Genomic DNA, 26,130 nt, shown 5'->3' on the forward strand with positions numbered 1-26,130 from the left:
TTTCTTTATCTTACTAAAAAATTATTTGAGGGGCCGATGTAGTGAGTAACGCCACTGCCTGTGATGCTGGTGTCCCATGTAGGCACTAGTTCGTGTCCCAGCTGCTCCACTTCCAGTCTAGCTTCCTGCTAATGGCCTGGGAAAAGCAGAGAAAGATGATCCATGTGTTTGGGCCCTTGCCAGACATGTGGGAGACCTGGATCAAGCTCCTGGCATCAGCCTCATCCAGCACTGGTCATTAATTTGGGAAGTGAACCAGAGGATAGCAGATCTCTCTTTCTCCTTGTCTCTTCTGTAACTCTTGACTTTCAAAATAATAAATAAATCTTTAAAAAAATTATTAGAGAGCTCACTTCTATTCACTGGTTGATTAACCAACTGCCTACAGTTGTGTTGGGGCTAAAGCCTGGAGTTGGGTACTCAGTCGAGTTTGCTCATATGAGTGGATGGTAGGAACCCAATTCCTTGGGTCATCACCATTGCCTCCAAGGGTCAGCATTAGCAGAAATCTGGAGTCCGGTAATGAATCCAGGTATTTTCATTTTTAATTTTTTAATTTTGGAGACTTTGAAATGGGGAAGATACTTAATAGAGATTTAAAACATTTCATTTGAAACTGTGTGTATGTATGTTTTTAAAATCCATGTTTTTAAAAGTAAAGATAAATTCCTTTTAGTTCATTGCATTAGTATGTTTCTGGATAAGAAAATGTGGGGTATAAATATGGATGTTGGGTAGTCAGATATTACCCAAGAAACAGTTGTTAATTCCTGTGTCAATAACATGGAAACTGTCTCAGGGCTGGAGCTTCATTGTGAATAAAATTATAAAGCATGTGAAAATAGGCTTGATAGTAACATCCAAATTATGAGATATCTATAAAGAATGAAAATAGAAAGGTTGAAAGATGGAGAATAATACTATTTATTTTACTTTTCATGATTAAGGTTAAAATGATACTGCTAGGAGAGTTTATCATTTTTTGAATATCTACAACTCAATATGCTAACTAGGATTTTGTAAATTAAAAGAAGATACTTCCTTAATTGTCAGAAGTAAAATAATTAGCTAAAAAGTTTGGCATTTACTTTTTTAAAAAAGTTGCTTTATTATTTTACTTTGGATTCCCAATGATTTAAGCCTTCAACTTTAGGTTAAATTTTAAAAGTACACAGAGGACAAACTTTACTCTCTCTAACATGGATTCCTTCTCGTCCGAACCAACATTTTGTGGTATTGTAGATGACATTTTGAGAAATCCCTCAGAAAAATGTTACTTTGGCTTTTGAAGCTTAATTTTAGTTTAACACACATAAATGCACCTTTTTCCCCATGGTTTAGGAAGTTTTGTTTTTGAAAAATTGTTTTGAGAGACTGGTGGTGTGGCATGGTAGGTTGGGCTTCCACCTCCTGCGCTGGCATCCCATGTGGGTGTTGATTCAAGTCCTGGCTTCTCCTGTTCCAGTCCAGCTTTCTGCTGATGCACCTGGGAGGGCAGGAAAGGATGGCCCAAGTTCTTGGGACACTGCACCCACACGGGAGACCTGGAGGAGGCTCCTGGCTCCTGGCTTCAGATCAGCCCAACTCCAGCCATTGGCGGCAATTTGGGGAGTGGATTAGTGGATGGAGGACCTCTCTCTGTCTCTCCCACTCTCTGTAACTCTACCTCTCAAATAAAGAAATTAATAAATCTTCAAAAATGGTTTCGGGCTGGCGCCGCGGCTCACTGGGCTAATCCTCCGCCTTGCGGCGCCGGCACACCGGGTTCTAGTCCCGGTCTGGGTGCCAGATTCTGTCCCGGTTGCCCCTCTTCCAGGCCAACTCTCTGCTGTGGCCCGGGAGTGCAGTGGAGGATGGCCCAAGTGCTTGGGCCCTGCACCCCATGGGAGACCAGGAGAAGCACCTGGCTCCTGCCATCGGATCAGCGCAGTGCGCCGGCTGCAGCGCGCCGGCTGCGGCGGCCATTGGAGGATGAACCAACGGCAAAGGAAGACCTTTCTCTCTGTCTCTCTCTCTCACTGTCCACTCTGCCTGTCAAAAAAAAAAAAAAAAAAGGTTTCGAATACTGTCACAACAATAAAGCTATTTAATGACCACCAATTTGGAAATCACATTGTATTCTTATACTTATTATCTTAATGTTTGAGACAGAAGTTGTTAGGAACGTGATTATGAAGATTTCTGCCTGATTCTGAATCTTACAATTTTAATATTTTAAATTAATCTGTTGGTGGATTTTGTTTTTTGTACACAGCACACAGTAAATGTGTTTGGCTTTCTTTTGTTTCAGTACTTCCTGTTTTATATTATTTTTAATTAAAATGGAGAAATCTGTTGGCCTCTTTGTTGAGGAAGCAAAAATAATGCTTTTTGACAAAAGACTGTGGTTAGCTGAATAAAAATTCAGTGAAATGGTATGTTTCAGAATATATAAAAATAAATTAGTTTAGTATCTAGTTATAATTATATAATTGTGTTTAATGTAAACCTTCTGCATAATGAACATATTTTTGCCATTCATTGCTTGAAGATTTTAAATAAGAAATTATATAACAGCCAGTGCCGCGGCACTCTGGGTTCTAGTCCCGGTTGGGGCACCGGTTCTGTCCCGGTTGCTCCTCTTCCAGTTCAGCTCTCTGCTGTGGCCCTGGAAGGTAGTGGAGGATGGCCCAAGTGCTTGGGCCCTGCACTCGCATTGGAGACTAGGAAGAAGCACCTGGCTCCTGGCTTCAGATCAGCGCAGTGCTGGCTGTAGTGGCCATTTGGTGGGTGAACCAACGTAAGGAAGACCATTCTTTCTCTCTCACTGTCTAACTCTGCCTGTCAAAAAAAAAAAAAAAAAAAAAGAAATTATATAACATAACATATACACAATTGCATTACTACATATTTTGCTAATCTCAGGAATAAAGGTAAGCAGATTTTTGTCAGATGGTAGGAATTTTTTTTGTTTGTTTGTTTTTGTTTTTGTTTTTGTTTTTGACAGGCAGAGTGGACAGTGAGAGAGAGAGACAGAAAGAAAGGTCTTCCTTTGCCGTTGGTTCACCCTCCAATAGCCGCCGCGGCCGCCGCGCTGCGGCTGGGCACCACGCTGATCCGAAGGTAGGAGCCAGGTGCTTCTCCTGGTCTCCCATGGGGTGCAGGGCCCAAGCACTTGGGCCATCCTCCACTGCACTCCCTGGCCACAGCAGAGAGCTGGCCTGGAAGAGGGGCAACCGGGACAGAATCTGGCGCCCCAACCAGGACTAGAACCTGGTGTGCCGGCGCCGCAAGGCGGAGGATTAGACTAGTGAGCCGCGGCGCCGGCCAGATGGTAGCAATTTATAAAACAAATAACAATTCTGATTTTTCTATGCAATACAACTTCTGAAGAGTTGCCTCTTCCTAATCTCCCTAACCTCTGTTTTAAGCAGCTATTACTGAAATCAAAGAGCAAGTTTATCCTACCTGGTTTTCACTGTATTTTTTGGAAGTATGATTTATTTACTTAATTGGTATCTCAGGGTGAGAGAGAGAGAGATTTTCATCCGCTGATTTATTTCCTAAATGGTGGCAGAGGCTCAGCATCTGGATCTCCCACATGGGTGGCAGGGGCCCAAGTACTTGGACCATCTTCCTCTGCTTTCCCAAGCACATTAGCAGGAAGATGGATTGGAAGTGGAGTAGGCAGGATTTGAATCAGTTTTCTAATGCGGGGATGCCGGCATTTCAGGCAGCAACATAGCCCGCTGCTCCACAGTGCTGATCCCTCTATTTTCTTATACCTCTCAAAAATCCCTTCTGTTTGCTGCCACTATCACCAGGATCATCACCTTGAGAACAGGGTAAATTAACTCTCTACTAAATATATGTTCTTTATAAATGTACTCATTCTGTAGTTTATCTTTTTATTTTAAATATTCAAAATTTTAAATTTTACCCTATTAAAAATACTGACCCTTACAAGTAAATCCAACTTTAGGTATATAAACTTCAAACTCCTCAACAGAAGTACTTCATAGGTAAACCTCAAAAACAAGAGCCAGCCAATTCAACTGTTGTTATTCTAAGTTTAGTCATGAGCATTTGCTGTACACAATATTCTTACTTTGTCTTATCTTTGTGTTTCATACTGAGAAACTAAAAAGAGTATATATAATTTTTACATTTTTATTTAAATATTTACTGTGCTTCAAAAATCTGTTTATATTTCTTTTACTTGATTATTTTGAATGATATGTGTTTTTTGGCCCATGTAATAGCTTGCTCTGAGTTTACAATAGAGGCTTATTAAATATTTCAAATTAGAATAAAAAAATCTTTGACATCATGCAGCCAGAACATTCTGAGAATAAGATTAATATCTTTTTCTTCTTCTATATAACTTTTTGGAAGGAAGTAGATAGATGTTTCCTTAAAGTGATTGTTTCCAGGCATAATGTGAAAAGCTAAGTGGGAGGATAGTTATTTAAATTTTTGTATGTTTAAGATTTTTCAAAGAAAAGGATTTAACGTTGAAATGAAATAATAGCTAAAATGTTTGTTAATATGTTAAAGATAATACTTCAGAACATTCACTGTTTCCCAGCTGTATGTGACCATATTTTTAATAGAACTAAGCTTTTCTTTTAAACTTTCAACTTCAGACTGCAGTTTGTTAGCACAAATTTTTACTTATTTTATATACCATTAGAGTGAATAATGAAAATAATAAATTCTTTAATATGAATATCCTGTAATAGTGTGACTTACGAATTTTAACTGATAATTAAACATATAAATTTTTTCTTTGGGGGCCAGCATTGTGGTACAGCAGGTTAAGGACCTGCTTGCCATGCTGGCATCCTATATCAGAATGTTAGTTTGAGTCCTGGCTGCTCTGCTTCAGATACAACTCCCTGATAATGAACCTGGGAAAGCAGCAGCAGATGACTCAAGTACTTGGGCCCTTGCCACCCATGTGCAAGAAACAGAGGAGTGCCAGGCTTCTGGCTTTTGGCTGGTCCAGCCTTGGCTGTGTGGCCATTTGAATAGTGAACCAGCAGACTCCTGGAAGATCCCTGTCCCTCTACCAAATAAATAAAATTAATCTTAAAAATTTTTTGTTTCTAAACTGCTTAGGTGTATTGATTTTTAGAAAATTGTTTTTGAAATTAATGTTAGAAATAGTGCCCAATATTCTCTCGTTAAGTGTGCTTTTTGGAATGCTTTGCATTGTACCCAGTAACCTACTGTTTTATCACTGAAATCTTTTTTTGGAGGCAGTGAATCATTTCCTTTGACTCAGGATAGCTACATTGGGAAGTTGTAAAAAAATTATTTTAAAAATGTCTGTAAAATACCACTATTTCATTTGTATTGATAGTCCCTCCCATTCCCTACAAAATTAGGTTTGTTGAAATGGAGAAAAAATGGATAGGAAAATTGTAAATATGTATACCCATGTATTAATCAGAAATGAGGAGTTGAAACTATCTATGAAATACAAAAGATTGTCAATATAGACCAAATGACCTTTTTATCAGCTTTTGAAAAGTAATATATACTTCTGTTTAGCTGGTAAGTTGGATTAGAGTTTTCGAATTCACAAACAATTCTTGATTTACCATGATACAAGGAAACCGTGAAATAGATGATGATGTACTATTTTTAAATTGGAGACTTATGTCAAGCTTTGCTAAATATTCTCTCATGGATGGGGCTAGGCTGGAAGTTGGAGTGGAATTGTTTTTTGGTCTGGAATGGTAGTCATTTACAATGCTTTTAATTTTTCATCATAATTTATCTCAGTTCCAAACATGTTGCATGAGTGGATGTCAAGGAAACAAACAAACAAAAGTTCACAACCTTCCAAAATTTTGATTATGGCTTTAAGCATGCATTTATTAGTATTGAATTCTTACTCTCCTTTTCAGCCTGAAAAATTTGGTTTCCATTTGTAAATTGGCATTAATCTTGTCCTTTGTTGTTTGGATAAAGAAAAGTCATCTAAATTTGTTTTGAACATTCTGGAAGAAAGGAGCTTCACGTATTGTTTCTGCAAAAACCAAGTGTCAGTAATTACAGAATGATGAGGTGATTTGATTGTTCAGATTCTTTTTGTGAAATGTTTAGTTTTATGACCTTGACCTTCTAAATTATTATATAAATGGACGTATTATATGCTACGAGTTAGTTAGTAGTACTTGGAATAACTTGAATTTATGTTTTTGCTATTAAATTGAGAGCCTTCTTACAGTATTTTATTTTGATTCAGAGTTTTACTACTTAGTCATTTATGGTAACTCATTTTGTCTTTTCATTTTCTTTATAACTTAGTATACAGGATAAAATTCAGGTCTTACTCTTTTTGTTATTAGATGGCATGGGGTTGTGCTGAGAGATAGTAAAATTGCTCCCATCCACTGGTTTACTGCTCAAATACCCATAACAGCAAATGAGGGAGCATACTGAAGCCAGGAGGCAGGAACTCAATCCCAGTCTCCCACGTTTACTGCAGGAACCAATCTACTTGAGCTATCACCTGCTACCTCCCAGGGAGCACATTAGCAGGAAGCTGGAGTTGGAAGTAGAGCCGGCACTCTGGTATGAGATGTATGTGTCCCAAGCAGCAATGTAACTGCCATGCCAGGTGGCTGCCCTGAAGCCCAAGTTTTGACTGGAGTTGTCTGCTTTGAATCCTGTCTCTTTAATATTTGACCTTAGTTATTTATCTTTTGGACCTTAATTCTCAGTACCCACTTTTTTATTTTTTTAAGATTTATTTATTTAGTTGATAAGTCAGAGTTATAGAGAGGAAGCGGGGGGCGGGGGAGATAGAGATAGAGAGAGATCCACTTTTTTTCCACTAGTTCACTCCACAAGTGGCCACAATGGCTGGACCTGGGCTGATCCAAAGCCAGGAGCCAGAAGCTTCATCTGAGTCTCCCAATTGTGAACAGGGGCCCATGTACTTGGGCCATCTTCTGATGCTTTCCCAGGTACATCAGCAGGGAGCTGGATTGGAAGTGGAGCAACCAGGACTTGAACTGGCACCTATATGGGATGCCATTTCTGCAGACAGTGGCTTTACCGGCTATACCACAGTGCTGGCCCCTCCAGTACTCATTTCGAAGCGCCGTTGTAAAAATTATAGGGAGGAGATATAAAGCATTGGGTTTTTATATCAGATTCTTTGAGATAGTTTCTGCGCAGGTTTACTTTTGCTTTTTACTTCCTCTATTCAGAATTATGTTCACTTCCTTTTTTTTTTTTTTTTTTTTTTTAAGATTTATTTATTTGCTTGAGAGGCAGAGTTCAATTCCTAAATAGCCACAATGGCCTTAGTTGGGCCAACCTGAAGTCAGGAGCTTCTTCCAGATCTCCCACATGGGTGCAGTGGGCCAGTTACTTGGGCCATCTTTTGCTTTCCCAGGAAGATCCAGAAGTGGAGCACCTGGGACTTGAACCAGTACTCATGGGCTACCACAGGCAGATGCTTAAGCTACTACATCAATGTGCTAGCTCTACTTCCATCTTTTTTTTTTTTTTCTTCCTGACAGGCAGATTTAGACAGTGAAAGAGAGAGACAAAGAGAAAGGTCTTCCCTTTTCCCACTTCCATCTTCTTTATTATTATTATTATTATTATTATAATATTTATTTTTATTTACGTATTCATTTGACAGGTAGAGTCAGACAGTTTGAGAGAGAGACACAGGGAAAGGTCTTCCTTCCATTGATTCACTCCCCAAATGGCTGCTATGGCTGGAGCTACGCCAGTCCGAAGCCAGGAGCCAGGTGCTTCCTCCTGGTCTCCCATGTGGGTGCAGAGTCCAAGCACTTGGGCCATCCTTCACTACATTCCCAGGCCACAGCAGAGAACTGGACTAGAAGAGGAGCAACCGGGATGAGAACCTGTTGCCTATATGGGATGCTGGAGCCACAGGCAGAGGATTAACTTTGTGTGCCACAGCGCTTGCCCTAGATTTTCTTTATTTATGCTTTTGTCTTTTCTTTGAGAATAACTCATAGAAAGAGAAAAAAAGAATTGGATCCTGGAACATTTCTTTTTTTTTTTTTTTTTAAGATTAAATAAATTTATTTGAAAGAGTTACACAGAGGAGTGAGTGGCAGAGAGAGAGAGAGAGGGGGGGGGGGGTCTTCCATCCAATGGTTCACTCCCCAATTGGCCACATTGGCCGGAGCTGCGCTGATCCAAAGCCCGGAGCCAGGAGCTTCTTCTAGGTCTCCCATGTGGGTGCAGGGGCCCAAGTCCTTGGGCCAACTTCTACTGCTTTCCCAGGCCATAACAGGGAGCTGGATCGGAAGGGGAGCAGCCGGGACCCGAATTGCTGCCCGTGTGGGATGCCAACGTTACAGGCTGGGCCTTTAACCTGCTGTGCCACAGTGCCAGCCCCTCTTTTTTTTTTTTTTTTTTAAAGATTTATTTATTTATTTGAAAGCAGAGTTAGAGAGAGGCAGAGGGGTCTTCCATCCACTGGCTCAACCCCAAAATGACCACAGTGGCCAGAGCTGGGCTGATGTGAAGCCAAGAACCTGGAGCTTCTGGGTTTCCCATGCATGTGCCCGGGCCCAAGGACTTGGGCTATCTGCTGCTACTTTCCCAGAACATAGCAGAGAGCTGGATCAGAAGTGGAGTAGCTGGGACTTGAACCAGCACCCATATGGGATGCTTGCACAGCAGGCGACTACTTTACCTGCTATACCACAGCGCCAACCCCCTTGGAATACTTCTGTGGTGATTTCTAGAGCAGTTCGCTGGTAAGAATTTACACAGGGACTTTTTACTATGGAGTAAGATGTGACTTCAGTTGTGCTAATGTTACTGAGCTTACCACATAATACTACCAGCAATGTAAAATTTGGGCTCCAAGGTTTTTTTTTACAAGAGGTGTAATATCGGAATCACTGAGTGGTTGTAATTCATGCTACAATTCTTCATTTAACATCTATTCAGCAGGAGACATGCCTGTCTTGGAGGTGGGAAAAAGCCTGTGTTCTAATCTTAGGGTGTATTTGTCATGTAAGATCTGTTTGCCAAAATGGTATTTGCTGACATCCCTGACTAGGAATTTCAACAGTGGTGGTTTATTCATGGAATTCGTTTGATATATAAAAAGAGATTTCAAAATCTGCACTATGAAATTCTAGATTCATTTAGAGTAATAAAGGAAAAACCACATCCACAATTAGTATGCACTACAGAATGCTCAATATTTATTACTTTATCAAAAATTTCAAAGGTGGCAGCCAAACCAGATGGTAGTTTCTCAAAGCATAGTGTTTAAAATGAATCACATCTTTTTGTCCCTTCACTGATTATGATGTTAAGAAATAGTGAAAATGAGCAAATATAAAGGAAAGTGGAATTTCTAAAATGTAATGTGTGAATGTTAGTGGGTCCCCCCTGCTCCCAATATTACATTATGGACCAGTTAGGGCTGATTCTTTGCCTAGATGTAGGTCAAATTGGTTTTCTTAAGATAATTATGATTTTTAAAGAGACAGAGGAGGGAGAGATCTTCCACCTGCTGGTTCATTCCCCAAGGGGTCGCAACAGTCATGGCTTAGCCAGGAGCTTCTTTCAAGTCTCCCACATGGGTGGCAGGAGCCCAGACATGTGGGTCATCTTTCACTGCTCTCCTAGGTGTATTAGCAGGGAGCTGGCTTAGAAGTGGAGCAGTCAGGACTTGAACCAGCACCTATATGGGATGCTGGTGCTGCTGGTGGTGACCCAATCTGCTGTGTTGCAGCAGCAGCCCCCAGAATTGGTCTGTTCTTAGATAATTAGCCTGAGAAATCTTTATTAATCAGAAATTCTCAATATTATTGTAGTCAGCTTACATGAGTATATCATTATGGATCTAAAATTATTTTAAAATAGTTTGATCTACCGATGTTCTTTTATTTATCCTATCTTTATAACGCTGGCCTTTGACTTCTGGTAAATATAGAAAGGTGCTTTGTCAATTAGATTAATTGATTCATTTTCCACCTACTTTTATTTATTATTGATTTTATTGTCTGTGCTTCATATTCTGTTTTTCCTTTTTAAAATTTTTTTTAAGTTTTACTTATTTTTATTTATATGAAAGGCAGAGTTATAGAGAGGCAGAGATAGAGAGGTTTACTTCCCAAATGACTGCAGTGGACTGAATTGGGCTGATCCAGAGCCAGAAGCTTCCTCCAGGTCTCCCTTGTGTACTCAGATGTCCAAGGACGTGGCCCATCCTCTGCTGCTTTCCCAAGAGCATTAATTATCAGGGAGGTGGATCAGAAGTGGAGCATCTGGGACTCGACCTGGTGCCTATATGGGATGCTGGCACTGCAGGCTGGGCTTTAACCTGCTGGGCTGCAGTGCTAGCCCCTATAATTTTTTTTTCTTTATCAGATATTACATTTGCTAATATGTGATAATAAATTGGAGAAAATAGTTTTTTTTTTTTTTTAGAAAGCCGATGGAAGACCTCTCTCTCTCTCTCTCTGCCTCTCCTCTCTCTGTGCAACTCTGACTTTCAAATAAATAAATCTTTAAAAACAAAAAAAGGAGGGAGGGCGAGACATCTTTGCTGTTTCAAGCCCTTGGGTCATGCTTTGCTTTCGCAAATGCTTTAGCAGGGAGCTGAATTGGAAGTTGAGCAGTAGAGACTAAGAACTGGCGCTCACATGGGATGCTGGCATCGCAGGTGACAGCTTAATTGCTGCACCATAGTGCTAGCCTCAAAGATAAGCTTTTAGAAGAATCTTTTAAAATGGTTATGCATACGTGATATTTTAAATCTTCTAATGTCTGAAACTTTTTTTTAAGGCTGCAAGATGTGACTGTTGTAAATCTCAAGGGACTCTAAAGGAGCGAGTGCAGTGGCGTGGCGAAATGAAACATTTCTGTGATCAACATTGCTTATTACGTTTCTACTGTCAGCAAAATGAGCCCAACATGACCACTCAGAAAGGACCTGAAAACTTACATTATGGTGTGTAATAAATTAGGTGTAATTGAAAAACCCTGTGTATTAGTCTTTATTTTCTTAGTTTTGAATCCAGGGCATTGATAGTGTATAGTTGATTTTGGAGATTATTTAACAACAAATTCTTCCTGAGATTCATTGGATACTCTGGATTAAGTACCCTATATGATAGTTTTATAGATGCATTGCTTTTCCTTGTATTTCCTTTTAAAAATTAAATACTAATTGAAAAACAGGGCCTGAAAAAAAATTTTCATTTTAAATGAAAACCATTTTTAGCAAGTTGTATATGCTCAGGATAATTGGGAATAACAGCAGCAACCCTTAAAAGCTGTGACTTTTTATTTAAGAACTTTCAGAAGGGGCAAAGTGAGCAAATGGTTAATTCTACTTACTTAGTTCTGTGTTTCCAAATTTTATATTCCAATTTGAGATTTTTTTTTTTAGTAAAAATAGTTTGAAATATTTCCTTCAGTAACATTTGTTAGAAAGCAGTGAAATTTAATTGAGAAATAGAGATACAGAAAATTCTAAGGAAAGTGATGTTTGTCTTATTTTAAATTTGTTTTTTAGATCAGGGTTGTCAGACGTCCCGAACCAAAGTGACAGTAAGTATTGCTTAAATGAAGTGCTAAATTGTGATTTTTATAATATGATACGTAATTAGTTTAATTTGATCTGATTATAATTGTTAAAGTATTTTACTTTCCTCTTTTGACAGTGGAGGTATTCAGTGGAATTGTATTAATATCAGAGGCTTTCATACATGCTGGCTAAAATAAATTGAATTAATTATAGCCTCTTACATGGGAGTGAGACATCTATGTAGTATTTGAGTTGATAGATGCATCTTTGTGACAATAGGTATAGTATGAATGAAATGATTGACTGTTATCTTTTCCTAGGACAAGCTTAGAAGGTATCACTGGTAAAAACAATTGGAAATCAGACTGAAATAGTCTGGGTCACATTATTAATGGCTTTATACATTCATTTCTCAAGTACAGCTCTGAAGATCTATGCTAGCAGCTAAGATTCATGAGATTTCAAATTTAGTGTTTTGTGTAATACATTAAATTCTGCTTTTTTGCTAGTATTTTAAGAGTTTTTGGGTTGAAATTTGCCATGTATATGTATCATTACAGTAGGTCTTTTGTCACACTTTTAAAAGCAGTGAGGCACTGCCTTCTCTCTCTCTGTGTATGCTGTGCCTGAAACTCATCACCAGTATCGAAACATTGGTATATCAGGCCTCCATTTGCAAGGGACGTCATTCAGGATTATTTACAGCAACACAGAAAGCCTGTGGGGCAGTTCTTGTTGTGGCTATGCATTAAAATCACCTGGCAGGATTGTAAAACCTTGAGATGCCTGGGCCTGAGCCCAGAAATTCTGTATTTTTGAAAAGTTTTTTAAGTGATTCAAATATGTAACCAATATCACTAATATAGTCAGCTCTCTGTATCCACTGGTTCACAGCTACTGATTGAACCAATATAGGATTGAAAATACTGAGAGGAAAATAACCAAAATGGCAAAAATGAAATCTTGAAATTGCCATGAAACAAGCATGATGCTGAATCCATCGAACACACCCTGCTGCAGCCTCTGCCATCAGCCCCTCAGTCTCTCCTCAACACTTATTTGAGCAGGTTGCATCCTCTGATTTGTGTGCTGTGAAGTTAGGCCTACAATGTTTGCATCTGTACTGAGCATGTACAGACATTTTTCTTGTTATTATTCCCTAAACAGTACAGTGTAACAACTAGTTACATAGTATTTGCATAGAAGTAGGCCTTATAAGTAATTTAGAGATGATTTAAAGTCATGGAAGGATGTATAGATTCTTTGCAAATGCCATATCATTTGTTATATGAGAGACTTGGGCATCTTTGAATTGTTGTGTCTAAGAGAGTTCCTGGAACCAACTATGCAGCCGAGTTATCCTACTTTACTACCGGACATTTTTATCCACAGCAAAGAGGATAAATCATTATTCCTATTTTGTGTTTTTATGCAGCCGTAAGTCCAACCTTGTTTCAAAGATGTAAGCTTTTGAACAAAACTTTAAGAAACTCCATCTCCCAGCACAATGTTAAATATTTTTTTCCCTATATCCGTTGAACTATATTACAATGACAAAAAGATGGAGGGTGGGTGCACTATTAGTAGGAAAGGAAGGTCAATTTTCCATTGCAGCTGTTGCCTTTGTCTTATAAAGCCCTCTCTCATCTTTTCTTTGTAAATTTTGTGGGATCTTTTAGTTCCCCATCCATAAACCTCAAAGGATGAGAGAGTTTGGCTGTATAATTTTTTAAAAGATTCATTTATTTTTTTAGAGTTACAGAGAGAGAAAAGAGAGGTCTTCCATCTGCTGATTCACTCCCCAAATGGCTGCAATGACCAAGGCTTGGCCAGGCTAGCTAGGAGCCAGGTCTCCCACGTGGGTACAGGGGCCCAAGCAATTGGGCCATTGTCTGCTGCTTTCCCAGGAGCATTAGCAGGGAGCTAGATCAGAAGTTGAGCAGCCAAGACTCAAACCAGCACCCATTTGAGATGCTTGGGCTGCATACGACAGCTTAACCCACTATGTCACAGCACTGGCCCCTGGCTGTGTAATTTTGAGGAATTTACTTCACTATGTTTCTCGTGTTTCATTATTTATACAATAGTGATGACATTGTTCTCCACCTCAGTGTGGTCATATAGTAAATAATAAACCCACAGTAGCTGTTTTGATCTAGATCTCATAGATACAGTATGCATAGTGGTTAAGAACATTGGCTTTGACCTTTGATGTATTTTTTTTGAATCCTAATTATAGAATTTTAGGTCTGTGACCCTTGCCAGTTTGTATAATATCTGAGCCTCAGCTTCCTCACATATTAAATGAGAATGATAAAAAGATGTACCTCTTAAGATGTTAGGAGGATGAAGTAATAATGGGTCCCTTGTGTATAGCAGGTACTGAACAGATGGGATTTTTTTTTTACTATAATTTTCATTATTTGTGATCCTTCCACAGCTTTGAGCAATACCAGGACATCATGATTTTGGAGATCTCATCTAATTCTTTTTTGTTTGTTTTCTTTTAAATATTTCTATATTTATTTTGAAAGTCAGAATTGGAGAAAGAGAGAGCTTTCTTCCCCTTCATTCAATCCCTAGCTAAAGCTGCTCTATACTAGGCTGAAGCCAGGAGCCAGCAGCTTCATCGGGGTCTCCTGCATGGGTAGCAGGCACCCAGAACAGTTGGACCATTTTCTGCTACTTTTCCAAGGCCAGTAGCAGGGAGCTAGATTCGAAGTGGAACAGCCAGGACAGAAACTGCTTGGTGCCCATAAGGGATACCGGCAATGGCTTTACTCATTGAGCCACCATGCTAGCCTCAGCCCAACCCATTCTAAAATGGGGATATTATTTTCCAGTTCAAAGTTGCCCAGTGCCCAGTTATAGTAGTTACTGGTTGTTATGTTATTATACAATTAGGAAAATTGAGACTTAAGAGATTGAGTCACTTGCCTGATGTCATGGTCCAGTAGCATTAAAACCTAATTACTTGGCTCATTTTTCAGGACTGTGTGTCTAGTAGCTGATGAAGTGTATGTCATTTGAAGTTCTGATGAGTCTGGAATAAGCCCATCCTAGTGCCAGACTGCTTGGCCATATTTATGAGACAGCTTGTAAAAAGTTTTTTTGTGTTACTCTTTGAGACATTTTTTAAAATACACAGATGAGGTTTTTTATAAGTACAGTTGATCTTCCTCTTCATGGATTCCGTATTTGTGAATTTGCCTACTTACCAAAATCCACTTGTAACCTTTGAATCATTGCTACACTTTCACAGATGTGCAGAGGGGTAAAATTTTGAGAGGTTAAGTGTGCATATTCCCAGTGAGGTATAGAATCTGATACCATACCTGGTTTCAGCGCTCATCTTATGAACAGTTGTCCTTTTTATGGTCTACTTAGCACCATGTGTTTGCTTTTCATTGCACATGATGATTTTGCTGTTTACCTTGACCCACAAGTGTCATGCTAAAGTGCCATCTAGAGTACCTCAGTGCAAGGAAGCTGTGATGTGCCTTATGGAGAAAATGTGTTAGATAAGTGTCATTCTGTTACGGTGCTGTTGGTGTGAGTGTAACATCAATGAGTTAACAATATAGTACATCTGGAAAAAGGAAGAAGAAATTTGCCAGTTTGTATACAAACCTGCTCCAGATGTTGAGGTATCATCTCTAGTATGTGGTGAAGCTATGGAAAAGATGCAGTAGCACCTAAATTTGTAAATTCATAAGATTATGGCCAATTTTTTTAGGTTTATTTATTAAGTTGAAAGGCAGAGTTAGAGACAGAGGAGAGAGAGATCTTCCATCTGTTGGTTCACTCCCCAAATGGCCCCAATGGCCAGAGCTGGGCCAATCTGAAGCCAGGAGCCAGGAACTTCATCCCAGTATCCCATATAGATGGCACGGGTCTGGGCACTTGAGCAGCTGGGACTCGAACCAGCACCAATATGGGATGCTGGTGTCGCAAGTGGTAGCTTTACCCACGATACCACAATGCTTGCCTCACCAGTTTTTTTTTTAAAGTTTTATTTATTTACTTTGAAAGTTAAAGTTAGAGAGAGAGAAAGATATCTTACATCCACTGGTTCACTTCCTAGATGGCTGCATCAGCCAGTGTTGGGCCAAGCTGAAGCTTGGTCTCCCATGTGGGTGACTGGGGTGCAAGTACTTGGACTATCCTCTGCTGCTTTCCCCAGACCATTAGCAGGGAGGTGGTCAAAAGTGGAACAGCAAAAAAAAAAAAAGAAGAAGAAGAAGAAGGCCGGTGCCGTGGCTCTAGGCTAATCCTCCACCTAGCGGCGCCGGCACACCAGGTTCTAGTCCCGGTTGGGGCGCCGGATTCTGTCCCGGTTGCCCCTCTTCCAGGCCAGCTCTCTGCTATGGCCCGGGAGTGCAGTGGAGGATCGCCCAAGTGCCTGGGCCCTGCACCCACATTGGAGACCAGGAGAGGCACCTGGCTCCTGCCATCAGATCGGCCGCGGCAGCCATTGGAGGGTGAATCAACGGCAAAAGGAAGACCTTTCTCTCTGTCTCTCTCACTGCCCACTCTGCCTGTAAAAAAAAAAAAAAAAGAAAAAGAAAAGTGGAACAGCTGGGACATGAACTTGGTTCCACATGGGATGCCCGCCTTCCAGGTGGCAACTTTACCTGCTGTGCCACAATGCTGGCCTTAGATTGTTGCAAATTTAAAGAAGCTTAGTATACAGCATTGTTGAGACTTTTAGCTCCCAACATTACCCAGGTTTAGGAAAATGTTAAATCATCTCCGCAACATTGGCTAGTTCACATATTTTACGGCAAAAGGTGTGAAAATATTAAACTTGAAGGTGAGGTGCTAATCAGGGCACTATGGAAGAATAACTGCTAAGCGTTATACAAGTAAAGGATGTATAGAAAAACTATTTCAGTGCTAATGACAGTGGCTTGTTTTTACAAGGTTGTTGATAAACAAACTCAGTGGTCTCCAACATCCCTGGCTTTAAATCATTCAAATACTTTAAGTTATTGAAAGACTGTGCAACCTTGCTGTTTGCACTTTTAAGTGCAAATTTGTGATGATACATAGATCTCAAAATCCATGAGCACATGTCATTCCATGAGAGGTGGGACAGACAAACTGAGTGTCTCTGGCATACTTTGAGATTGATAACAACATTGCATTGTCCTAGAAGCTGTGAATATAATCTCCATGGTGAAAACTTTGCCTTCATGGTTTTACTACTGGGTAATACCTAAGTTTGTTGTTGTGAAGACCCAAAATACTCATCCTAATGTAGTTATTTTCATGCCTGCAAATATGTTGTCTCTTATCCAGCCCTTGATCAGGGCATACAATGCCAGGGAAACTACCATGATGGACTACTGAAGTCAGTCCTATGTGCAGTGTACTGATTATGTTGACACAGGCTATGAGGAGTGATGCAGGCTCCAATCCATAACTGGCCACACTGAAAAATTTCCAGGACTTTGAAGATGTTACAGAGACCATAAAAAGCAATGTTAAAAACAGATGTATATCACACAGAAAATGAGTGGAGAATGCTTTAGCTATATGAAGAAAAATGATAATAGAATGGAATTCTACCTTGGGGAAAAATTGTCAATGACATGGGAAAATGTGACCTTATGCTTAAGGGCAACCTCACATTTAAGCATCACTCTGACAAGCTGTACCACAAGATAGATACTTAAAAGATTTGAGATGGAGACAAACAGATAAGGATAACACAGTTTTTAGAGCCAGTATGTGACAGAAAAATCATTGATAATTGTGAACGAGTTGCAAGAGCCAATTCTACCAACATTTTCTTTTGTTCTCATAGTGCACTCCTAGGTTGAGAGTTAAAAATGTTTTTATAAAACTTTAAATGCTTAATCTTTGTTTAATGTATTTTTTCAGGACTTTGTTTTACTGTGTAGCATATAGTATATGTATAGTTTTGAGTCTACTATGAGTACTGTACAGTATACATGTGCTATGTGTGTTGTTGGTATGCATGTACTGTATGAGTATAGTATGTGTGTGCTGTATGTGAGCCCTGCTTAGTATTTATACACTATATTATCTGTATACAGTATGTGTGCATGATGGAGTTCGAGTTAATATCATTAATTGTATTTAATCTCAACACAGTACTGTGTATTGCACAGCAATGCTGTAATAGGAATATTTTATTATAAAGCAATTACTGCATATAATTATTTGTAAAAACTACTAAATAAAGTGCCTTTAAATAGAAACATGCTTCTGTGTTGATCAGTTGATGAAAAGGTGACCAGAGGTTCACAAGAAACCTAGCTAACCCTGCATTTCTTCTTTTAGCAGTGGTTTAGTATTCTCCAAGTTAGTGTTCTGAGTGATTATGTAGAACATAACTGCTGTGAATAGTGAGGACTCATTGTGTTAGTATTCAGTACCTACCCTTCTCCCATATCAATGAATTGTATGGAGAGTACCATACCTCTAGTCTTATGGACAGACCTTCAGCTTATTTCAGATTTTTTTTATTGTGTTTTTGTTTTGTTTGTAATGCAAATAAAACTGCTGTGAACCGTGTGTACAGTGTTTATGAGACTGTTTCTGTAGGACTGCAGTTGGCTCAGTCACAGGAAATATACAACTTAAAGTTTGATAATACTTTTGGTAATTCTTTAATTTATAATTTATTTAAATCTTCTTTTTCCAGTAGAGGGAGCTAGAGTATCAGCCATAATGTGAAAATTTTTTTTCTTTCTACAAAAGTAAATTTAGAAGAGCCTGCTTATTTTCAGTTCACATTTGCAGCTTTGATTTTGTGCTTGAAAGATGACACAGATCTAATTACTTTACCAGTAGTTAGGATAGATTCAGATTGACCCTACCAAATTAAGATATGGTAAACATAGTGACAATATCATGTTTCGTTTATCTCTTCAACTTTTTCATGTTTCTTTCTTAGTACTTGGAAACTACATATTCATTAGCAGCAGGAAGTAATGAAGATTAAAGGCAAAACTAAAAACTTTTCTTTGCTTCTCTGTAGGGTTCAGCACCACCCCCTTCTCCAACACCTACAAAAGAGATGAAGAACAAAGCGGTTCTTTGCAAACCTTTGACAATGACAAAAGCTACGTACTGTAAACCTCATATGCAGACCAAATCTTGTCAGACAGGTAAATTAGGAAAATTTGACTTCCCATACTTCCTTATATTCCTTATACTTATGCCTCATTTAATTAAATAGACAGCTTTCTTGAGTGACAGGTTACAGAATAGATTCCTTTGGTTGTTTTGACATTTGCCTTTGATTTTTGCTTATCTGATTATAGATATTACCTTGAGAATATTGCATATAATTTAAAATATCAATCTCTGATAAAGGCCTACAATACAAATGATGTCAAAAGTGAAGCAATAGCTATCAAAAATTTCCTTGGGGTTAATTACAGTGTTCTCTCTGAGAAAATCATCTCTTTATGTGTGATTTGTAATGATAACAATTGTGTTTCCTTCCTATTGGAATGAGATGAAACTATTTAGATATGTATTTCATTAAGTTTACAGTGTTATCTCTATTCTAGTTTGAGTAAATAAAACTTTGTAGGGGTGAGGAAGGTGTCTCACTGTATAATGTTTTAAAGAATGTTTTCTTTCTTTAAGAAAAAAAGCCTAAATTTTATTTGAGCTGTCTTTAAGTTAGAAAAGTTGCTGTTTTCTGTTCTGTTCTGTTGTTTTATATGATCTAATCTTATAAAAGCTGGAGTTCTGAAGTGTAGTTTATTTTTTTCTTGGTTATCAAATTATTTTAACATTGAGCAGGTGTGTATAAATGCTAGTTGACTTTGCTCCATAGACATGTGTATTGTGTTTTTAGATGATAATTGGAAGACCGAATATGTCCCAGTGCCTATCCCTGTGCCTGTGTACATTCCAGTACCTATGCACATGTACAGTCAGAATATTCCTGTTCCTACTACAGTTCCTGTTCCTGTAAGTCCGATTTTAAGCTCTTACTCATTTTGAGATTTATTTGGCACAAGTGGGAAAACAGTGTGTGAGTAGTTGGGTTTATTAGCTTAGTGAAGCTTGTAAAACTGTCTTTTGCCTTTAACAGCTAGATCTGGTTGTATCTCTGTTTCCTTGATTGCTTTGTGTTTAATCAAGTATATGTTTGTCCTTGAGAATGAAGTTTAGCAGATGTCTGCGTTTTCTGTATGCATATTGTGTTTTATATTTGAGTTCATTTTCAAAAGAAATAGTTGTGAAGGCATGAGATTTAGAACTGAAGCAGAGAAAAACATTTCTTGTAAAAGAACATTACATTATTTCATCCCAGATCACTTAGGATATTTATGTGTCAGAACATGGCTATTGTAGGCCCCTGTAGGAATGAAATACCTCAAAAATTCTTTTCCCTTTATTTCAAAAGGTTGACTTTTTTTTTTTTTTTAAACTTCACTTGAAAGGCAGAGAGAACAAGATATATGGAGACAGACTTTCCATTTGTTGGTTCATTCACCAGATGCTTATAACAGCCAGGTCTGGGCCAGCCTGAAAAGAGCAGGCAGACTGAAACCTGGTCTCTCCTATAAGGGTGGTGGAGACCAAGGTACTGGAGCCATCATCTACTGCCTCCCAGGGTGCAAAACACTGAGATCACGAGCGGGGCCAGGACTTGATCTCATTCCAAGCAATATTTCAAGTGCTGCACTAGATGCCTGTCCTTACATTTTAGTTTTGATATGTACTCTTGCCAAAGTTTTTATCTGTTTTATATAGTAGATCATGTGTCAGAGTAACTTTTAATTTAGAAAAATACCTTTAATGCTTAGTAAACTTAACACTAAATACTTTGGTTAATTAGGTGCCGGTTCCTGTTTTTCTACCTGCTCCGTTGGATAGCAGTGAGAAGATCCCTGCAGCAATTGAGGAGCTAAAGAGCAAAGTTTCTTCAGATCCTCTTGATACAGGGTTGCTTACAATGACCGATATCATGACAGAAGATGAGGGGAAGACAGAGGCCACCAGCATCAACAGTGAGCTCCTCTGTATTACCTTTTGTGATAAGTTCATTGTTGATTGTTTACAGGTGTTGCAATACTTTCAAGGCATATCACTGTGTTTCAACTTGATTTGTGAGTAGGGAGGAGCATTATAAAAAGAATATATTTTATATTAAGAGTTCCATATTCTATCTAGCCAGATGCCTTCTCATGCCTCACCCAGTCACCAAAACAGGAACTTGTATGGTCTCTTTTAACAGGATTTGATTCAGAAAAATCAGCTTAATATAATGCTTGTTAAGAATAATACTGGTGCTCGCTTTGGCAGCACATAATACTAAAATTGGAACGATACAGAGAAGATTAGCATGGCCCCTGCGCAAGGATGACATGCAAATTCGTGAAGGGTTCCATATTAAAAAAAAAAAAGAGTAATACTGACAGAAACTAACTTGTAGTCTGCTTTAATAATGATCCAGACTTTTATTTTGTAATTTTTATCTCCAGTTTTTCTTTATTGCTTCTATCAATCATTTACATTGTGTAGATCAGGATTTATCATAACCTATATGAGTGTTTTGTAGGTGGTTCCAAGTCTCTGAGGATATTTATTCCTACCCTTGGCCCTCTGGTAATACCCAGAGTTCTATTTCAACCATGAGATACCTAATTTCTTCTGCCCTAGAGGACAATCACAGCATGTAATTTTCTAAATATTTCATAATGTGACAGTGTTTTTGGAACATTGTGTTAATGAGTTGAGAAACAGAGAGAGATCTTCCATCCACTGGGTCACACCCCAAATGGCTGCAAGGGCTGAGAGTGGACCAGGCTGAAGCCGGGAACCTGGAACTCTATACAGGTTTCTCATGTGGTGGCAGGGGCACAACTACTTGGGCCAGCTTTTGCTCCTTTGCTGGATGCATTAGGAAGCTGGTTTGGAAGTGGGGAAGCCAGGACTTAAATCAGTGCTCCAGTAATGGGATGCAGGCATAACAGGCATAGGCTTATCCCACTGTATCATTATGTTGGCCCTTTATGCTTTTTCTTTTTGTGACCTATTGTTTCAAGTTTTTATTCTTATATCACATTTACAACTAATTGGCTTCTTTTTGCCAGCTACTTTTCAGATTTTCTATTTTGATTTCTAATGATTTTGTGACTTTATTACAGGTGTGATTATTGAAACAGATATAATTGGTTCAGATATCTTGAAGAACTCTGACTCAGAGACACAGTCCAATATGCCTGATGTACCCTATGAACCAGATTTGGATATTGAAATAGATTTTCCCAGAGGTATTCAAAATACTACTTTATGGCTTTAGCAACCAGTTAAGGAGTCATAACTGTATTTTATGATTATTGACTTTAATGTTTCTTAAATGAGGCATAGATTCGGATTATAGAGTTTAACAAGAATTTCTCAGAGCTATACAAAAAGAAGATTTTTCTTTTAAAGATTTATTTATTTGAAAGGCAGAGTGACAGAGAGAAGGGGAGAGACAGAGCTCTTCCATCCATTTGTTCACTCCTCAAATGACTATAACAGCCAGGGTTGGCCAGGCTGAAGCCAAGAGCCAGAACTCCATCTGGGTCTCTCATGTGGGTGGCAGGGGCCCATGTACTTGGACCTTCTTCCCCTGATTTCCGTGGTGTATTAGAAGGGAGCTAGATTGGAAGCCGGTACCCAGGACTTGAACTAACACTCTATTTTGGGATGCCAGCATTGCAGGTATCAGCCTAACCTGAAGTGCCACAGTGCTGGTCCCAATAAATCTTTTTGAAAGTAATTTATTATGGAATGGTTTCAAGATAGAGGAACAAATTAAGGAGATTTTGGTGCCTTTTTAAAATATTGATAGAATTAAGTTTACCTTCAAAGGGGAAAATTTATTTTCAGGTCTTTTGTAAAAGTAATGTGTTACTGTTTGTCATGATTTATTTTCTTAATCTAGATGACTAGTGGACACATTGAATAGAATATTAAACATGTTTTTAGAAAAAGATTTAATAGATTGACGCAGATTTGCACTGAAAGTACTTAGATCTTATGATTGAATTTCAGGTTGTAATGATTTTTCTGATATCACATATTTCCATGAAGATTCCTTTTTAGGAGTTTAACAGGATTTATCAGAGCTCACAGGTCATGTTAAGATGGCAGCAATTCATTCACCATCCCCCCAACCCAACTCAGTTTATCCCTATGTACATGTTAGTGCTTTGTTGGCCTTGTTTTATGTAAGTATGCTTGTGCTGTTTCATTTGGAATAACAATTCTTTTGATTCATTTGTCAGCTGCTGAGGAGCTTGATATGGAAAATGAATTTTTATTACCACCTGTTTTTGGAGAAGAATATGAGGAACAGCCTAGACCTCGAAACAAAAAAAAGGTATAAAAGTCAATCGTAGACTTGCATTCACTATTACAATACTCCAGGATAGCAATATCTTTGTAGGCACAGAGACAAATACAGTGATCTTTTGGTATCTGAAGATTTGGGAAGATAGTTTATTTTCTAGGTTGTAAAAGATTTCAGGTGGTAATTTATTTTTAACTAATGTCTCAGATTTATAGTTGTTACAACATAGAAAAAGAGTGAATATTATTACCACTTAGTTTTTCTTTATAAATTGTCTTTATACAAATAGAAATAAAAAAACTTCTAAGAAAGCAATTTCAGTTCTTTTACAGGAATTGAGAGCTGTTCTAGACAGCTGTTTTTTTCTACCATTATATTTGATGAGGATGAGGTATACGGTTTATTATATCATCTATTTTAAGCGTGTGGATGCATAAAAAGACAGGTTTGGAATTTGATCACGTGTTAACAGGTGTAATTGTTGTAATATTCTATCAACAACTTTGTGTTTCTGATTTTCAACATAAAAAGCAAGAGCAAAAGACACCTTAAAAAAAATGAATTTCATAAATTAAGCCAAAAAGAAAGAAAATTGAAAAAGGAGTACCTGCAGTGTAATCAAGGCAAACTCTGATTTGACACCAAACACAAAAATTAACTTCAAATGGGGTAATAGACCAAAATGTCAGAGATAGAAATATAAAACTCTCAGAAGAAAACATAGACCTAAATCTTCAGTACCAGGGCCGATGCTGTGGTGGGGCATGTTAAGCTGCCACTTGCAGTGCCAGCATCCTAGATGGGTGCCTGCTCCTGTCCCCACTACTCTACTTTCAATCCAGCTCTCCACTAATATGCCTGGGAAAGCAACAGAGGACAGCCCAGGCCTCTGCACTCTCTTGGGAGATCTGGAAGAAGCTTTTGGCTCCTGGCTTCGGCCTGGCCCAGCCCTGGCCATTGGGGCTATTTGGGAAATGAACGAGCAGATGGAAGATCTCTGTCTCATTCTTTCTCTCTAACTCTGCCTTTCAAATAAAATCTTTAAAAAAAAAAAAAAAAACAGCTAAGAAAAATCTTCAGGGCTTTGGGTTAGGCATAATTTCTTAGGTTCAACACCAAAAGCAGAAGGAAGAAAAGGACAAAAACAGATACATCGTATTATTATCAAAATTGAAAACTTACACTGCAAACAATACCTATAAAAAGTGAAAAGGAGTTGAGTGTGGTTTGCCCTGTAAGGGAAATATTATGTTAATATTTGGAATACTTTTATTCTAAATTGTTAGTTTTTAAATTATCTTATTTTTAATTGTTTTCTCACTGTACTGTCTCTTACAAAAAAATTTTCTATGATCTTCTTTTGCAAAGTGATTTGTGTAGAAACATGACATTCCCTGGAGTTGTATTTTTAAAAATGTTATAGGTAACCAGCTATTGTCTGATTGAGGATAACCAATTGGTTTAAACAAATAGATATTTCCTTTTAATTGGCCTTTGCTAAGTGATGGCTTACATAAAGTCATGAAATAATGTAAGTTTAAGAAAATAATTTCGTAATGGTATTTTATTCATAGGGAGCCAAGAGAAAAGCTGTGTCAGGATACCAGTCTCATGATGATAGCTCTGACAATTCGGAATGCAGCTTTCCTTTCAAATACACATATGGGGTAAATGCATGGAAACACTGGGTCAAAACTAGGCAACTTGATGAAGATCTGCTGGTATTAGATGAGCTAAAATCTTGTAAGTTTTGATTTTTTTCATGTAAGTCTTAAAATTGAGATTTCTGTTATTGATTACCTTTAACAAAAAAACCATATGTGTAACTTAAAACAATTCTGAGAATGTTTTTTATTTTACTTTAAAGTTCATGTAAAGAAGAAATTAATTTCACAAAGTTTTGAAAGTTGTAACAATAAATAGTAACAACTACTGACTTTTTCTTTCTTTTTAGCTAAATCAGTAAAATTAAAAGAAGATCTACTCTCTCACACCACAGCTGAACTGAACTATGGGTTAGCCCATTTTGTCAATGAGATCCGACGACCAAATGGAGAGAATTATGCACCTGATAGCATCTATTATCTTTGCCTTGGAATACAAGAGGTTAGTAATTTGATGGCTGCTTTCAACAATAATATGTTGTGCTTCCAGAATATTAAAGGGATTCCTGAACCTTTATTGCTTTGCCAAGAAAGACTGGAATTTAATCTGTTGGGAAATACCAAGATACTATATGGATGTTCTTAGCTACTTTGAACTTCTGCTACAATGCAACATATATGTCCCTAAAAACTTCAAAGTTTTCTAGAACTGTGTACCAAAACCAAAAAGGATTTATGGGAAAAATAGGGTACAGACAGGCCACTTAAAACTTGTGCATATTTTTCACTATTGCTAGTATGGTTTGAATATTGCTAATATGGTTTGAATACCTTGTCTTCATGTGTTGAAATTTAATCCCCATTGTGAGACATTAAGAGGGTGGAAATTTAATGAGACTATGATACTTAGAGGTGGAACCTTTGGGAAGTATCAGATTAAAATGAAACTTAATAGTGGCAGGCACCTCCATGATTGAATCCTGGTGTTTTTTTAAGAATAAAAAGGAAGAGATACACATATACAGATGTGTGCTCCCTGTCTCCTGCCATGGGATGCTGTGCCCCATCCTGGGACACTGCCGACCAGAAGGCCATCACCAGAGGAGGCTCCTAGATTCCATACCTCTAGAACCATGAGCCAAAATAGATTTTTTTTCCTTTGTTAAGTTGCCTGCTTATGGTCATCCAGTATAGTAATAAAAAGTAGACTGATACAAAGTCTAATAAATATTCTCCACCTATACGTACATATATACCTACACACACATTCATCTATGTGATAATTGGAGTGATACAATTTTTTCCTTATCAGTTACAAATAAATGAATTCACAGTATTACATATAGCCACATTTGACTATAGATGCTTACTGATCTGCCTGTAGAGAGTATCTTAACCTCTGTGAATATTTGGTCTGTTTCATTATCTGCTTCTGTTGTATTTCTAACTTGGGTAAAATAATATAACCACCTGTTAATTTGAAATCTCATAAAAACGGCTCATTATCTTTAGGGATAACCTTCATCCACTTATTAATGACTCTTGAGTGTTTTCCTGACAATCAGCTTTTTAAAAGTGATGACCTGCAGATTTGAATAAGTTCTAGTGGTTTGAGCCATATGTATTTTGAAATGTATGTTACAGGGAAGATCTTTAGT

At 38.1% G+C, this 26,130-nt stretch overlaps 1 protein-coding gene and 1 non-coding gene across 31 annotated transcripts in view; both read left to right on the forward strand.

Moving 5' to 3' along the window:
• Positions 1-26,130, forward strand: part of ZMYM2 (zinc finger MYM-type containing 2) — a 110,248-nt gene that overhangs the window by 73,012 nt on the left and 11,106 nt on the right. For 28 of the 30 annotated variants that reach the window (XM_051850065.3, XM_051850068.3, XM_051850066.3 and 25 more), the window contains 9 exons: positions 10,789-10,954; positions 11,522-11,556; positions 18,543-18,672; positions 19,374-19,489; positions 20,364-20,535; positions 21,676-21,801; positions 22,804-22,898; positions 24,443-24,611; positions 24,823-24,974. In XM_051850065.3, the coding sequence (XP_051706025.1) occupies positions 10,789-10,954; positions 11,522-11,556; positions 18,543-18,672; positions 19,374-19,489; positions 20,364-20,535; positions 21,676-21,801; positions 22,804-22,898; positions 24,443-24,611; positions 24,823-24,974 (1,161 nt within the window). Of the gene's footprint in view, positions 1-5,894; positions 6,055-10,788; positions 10,955-11,521; positions 11,557-18,542; positions 18,673-19,373; positions 19,490-20,363; positions 20,536-21,675; positions 21,802-22,803; positions 22,899-24,442; positions 24,612-24,822; positions 24,975-26,130 lie in introns of those variants that run through there. The other 2 variants (XR_016213380.1, XM_089304356.1) reach the window with 2 other exon arrangements.
• Positions 20,815-20,922, forward strand: LOC127492195 (U6 spliceosomal RNA). Its single transcript, XR_007921355.1, has one exon. It is a non-coding gene; the product is annotated as a U6 spliceosomal RNA (small nuclear RNA).

The sequence above is a fragment of the Oryctolagus cuniculus genome, chromosome 9 (assembly GCF_051225735.1).
Source record: "Oryctolagus cuniculus isolate XC-2025 breed Fujian yellow rabbit chromosome 9, ASM5122573v1, whole genome shotgun sequence".
NCBI classification, from domain to species: domain Eukaryota; kingdom Metazoa; phylum Chordata; class Mammalia; order Lagomorpha; family Leporidae; genus Oryctolagus; species Oryctolagus cuniculus.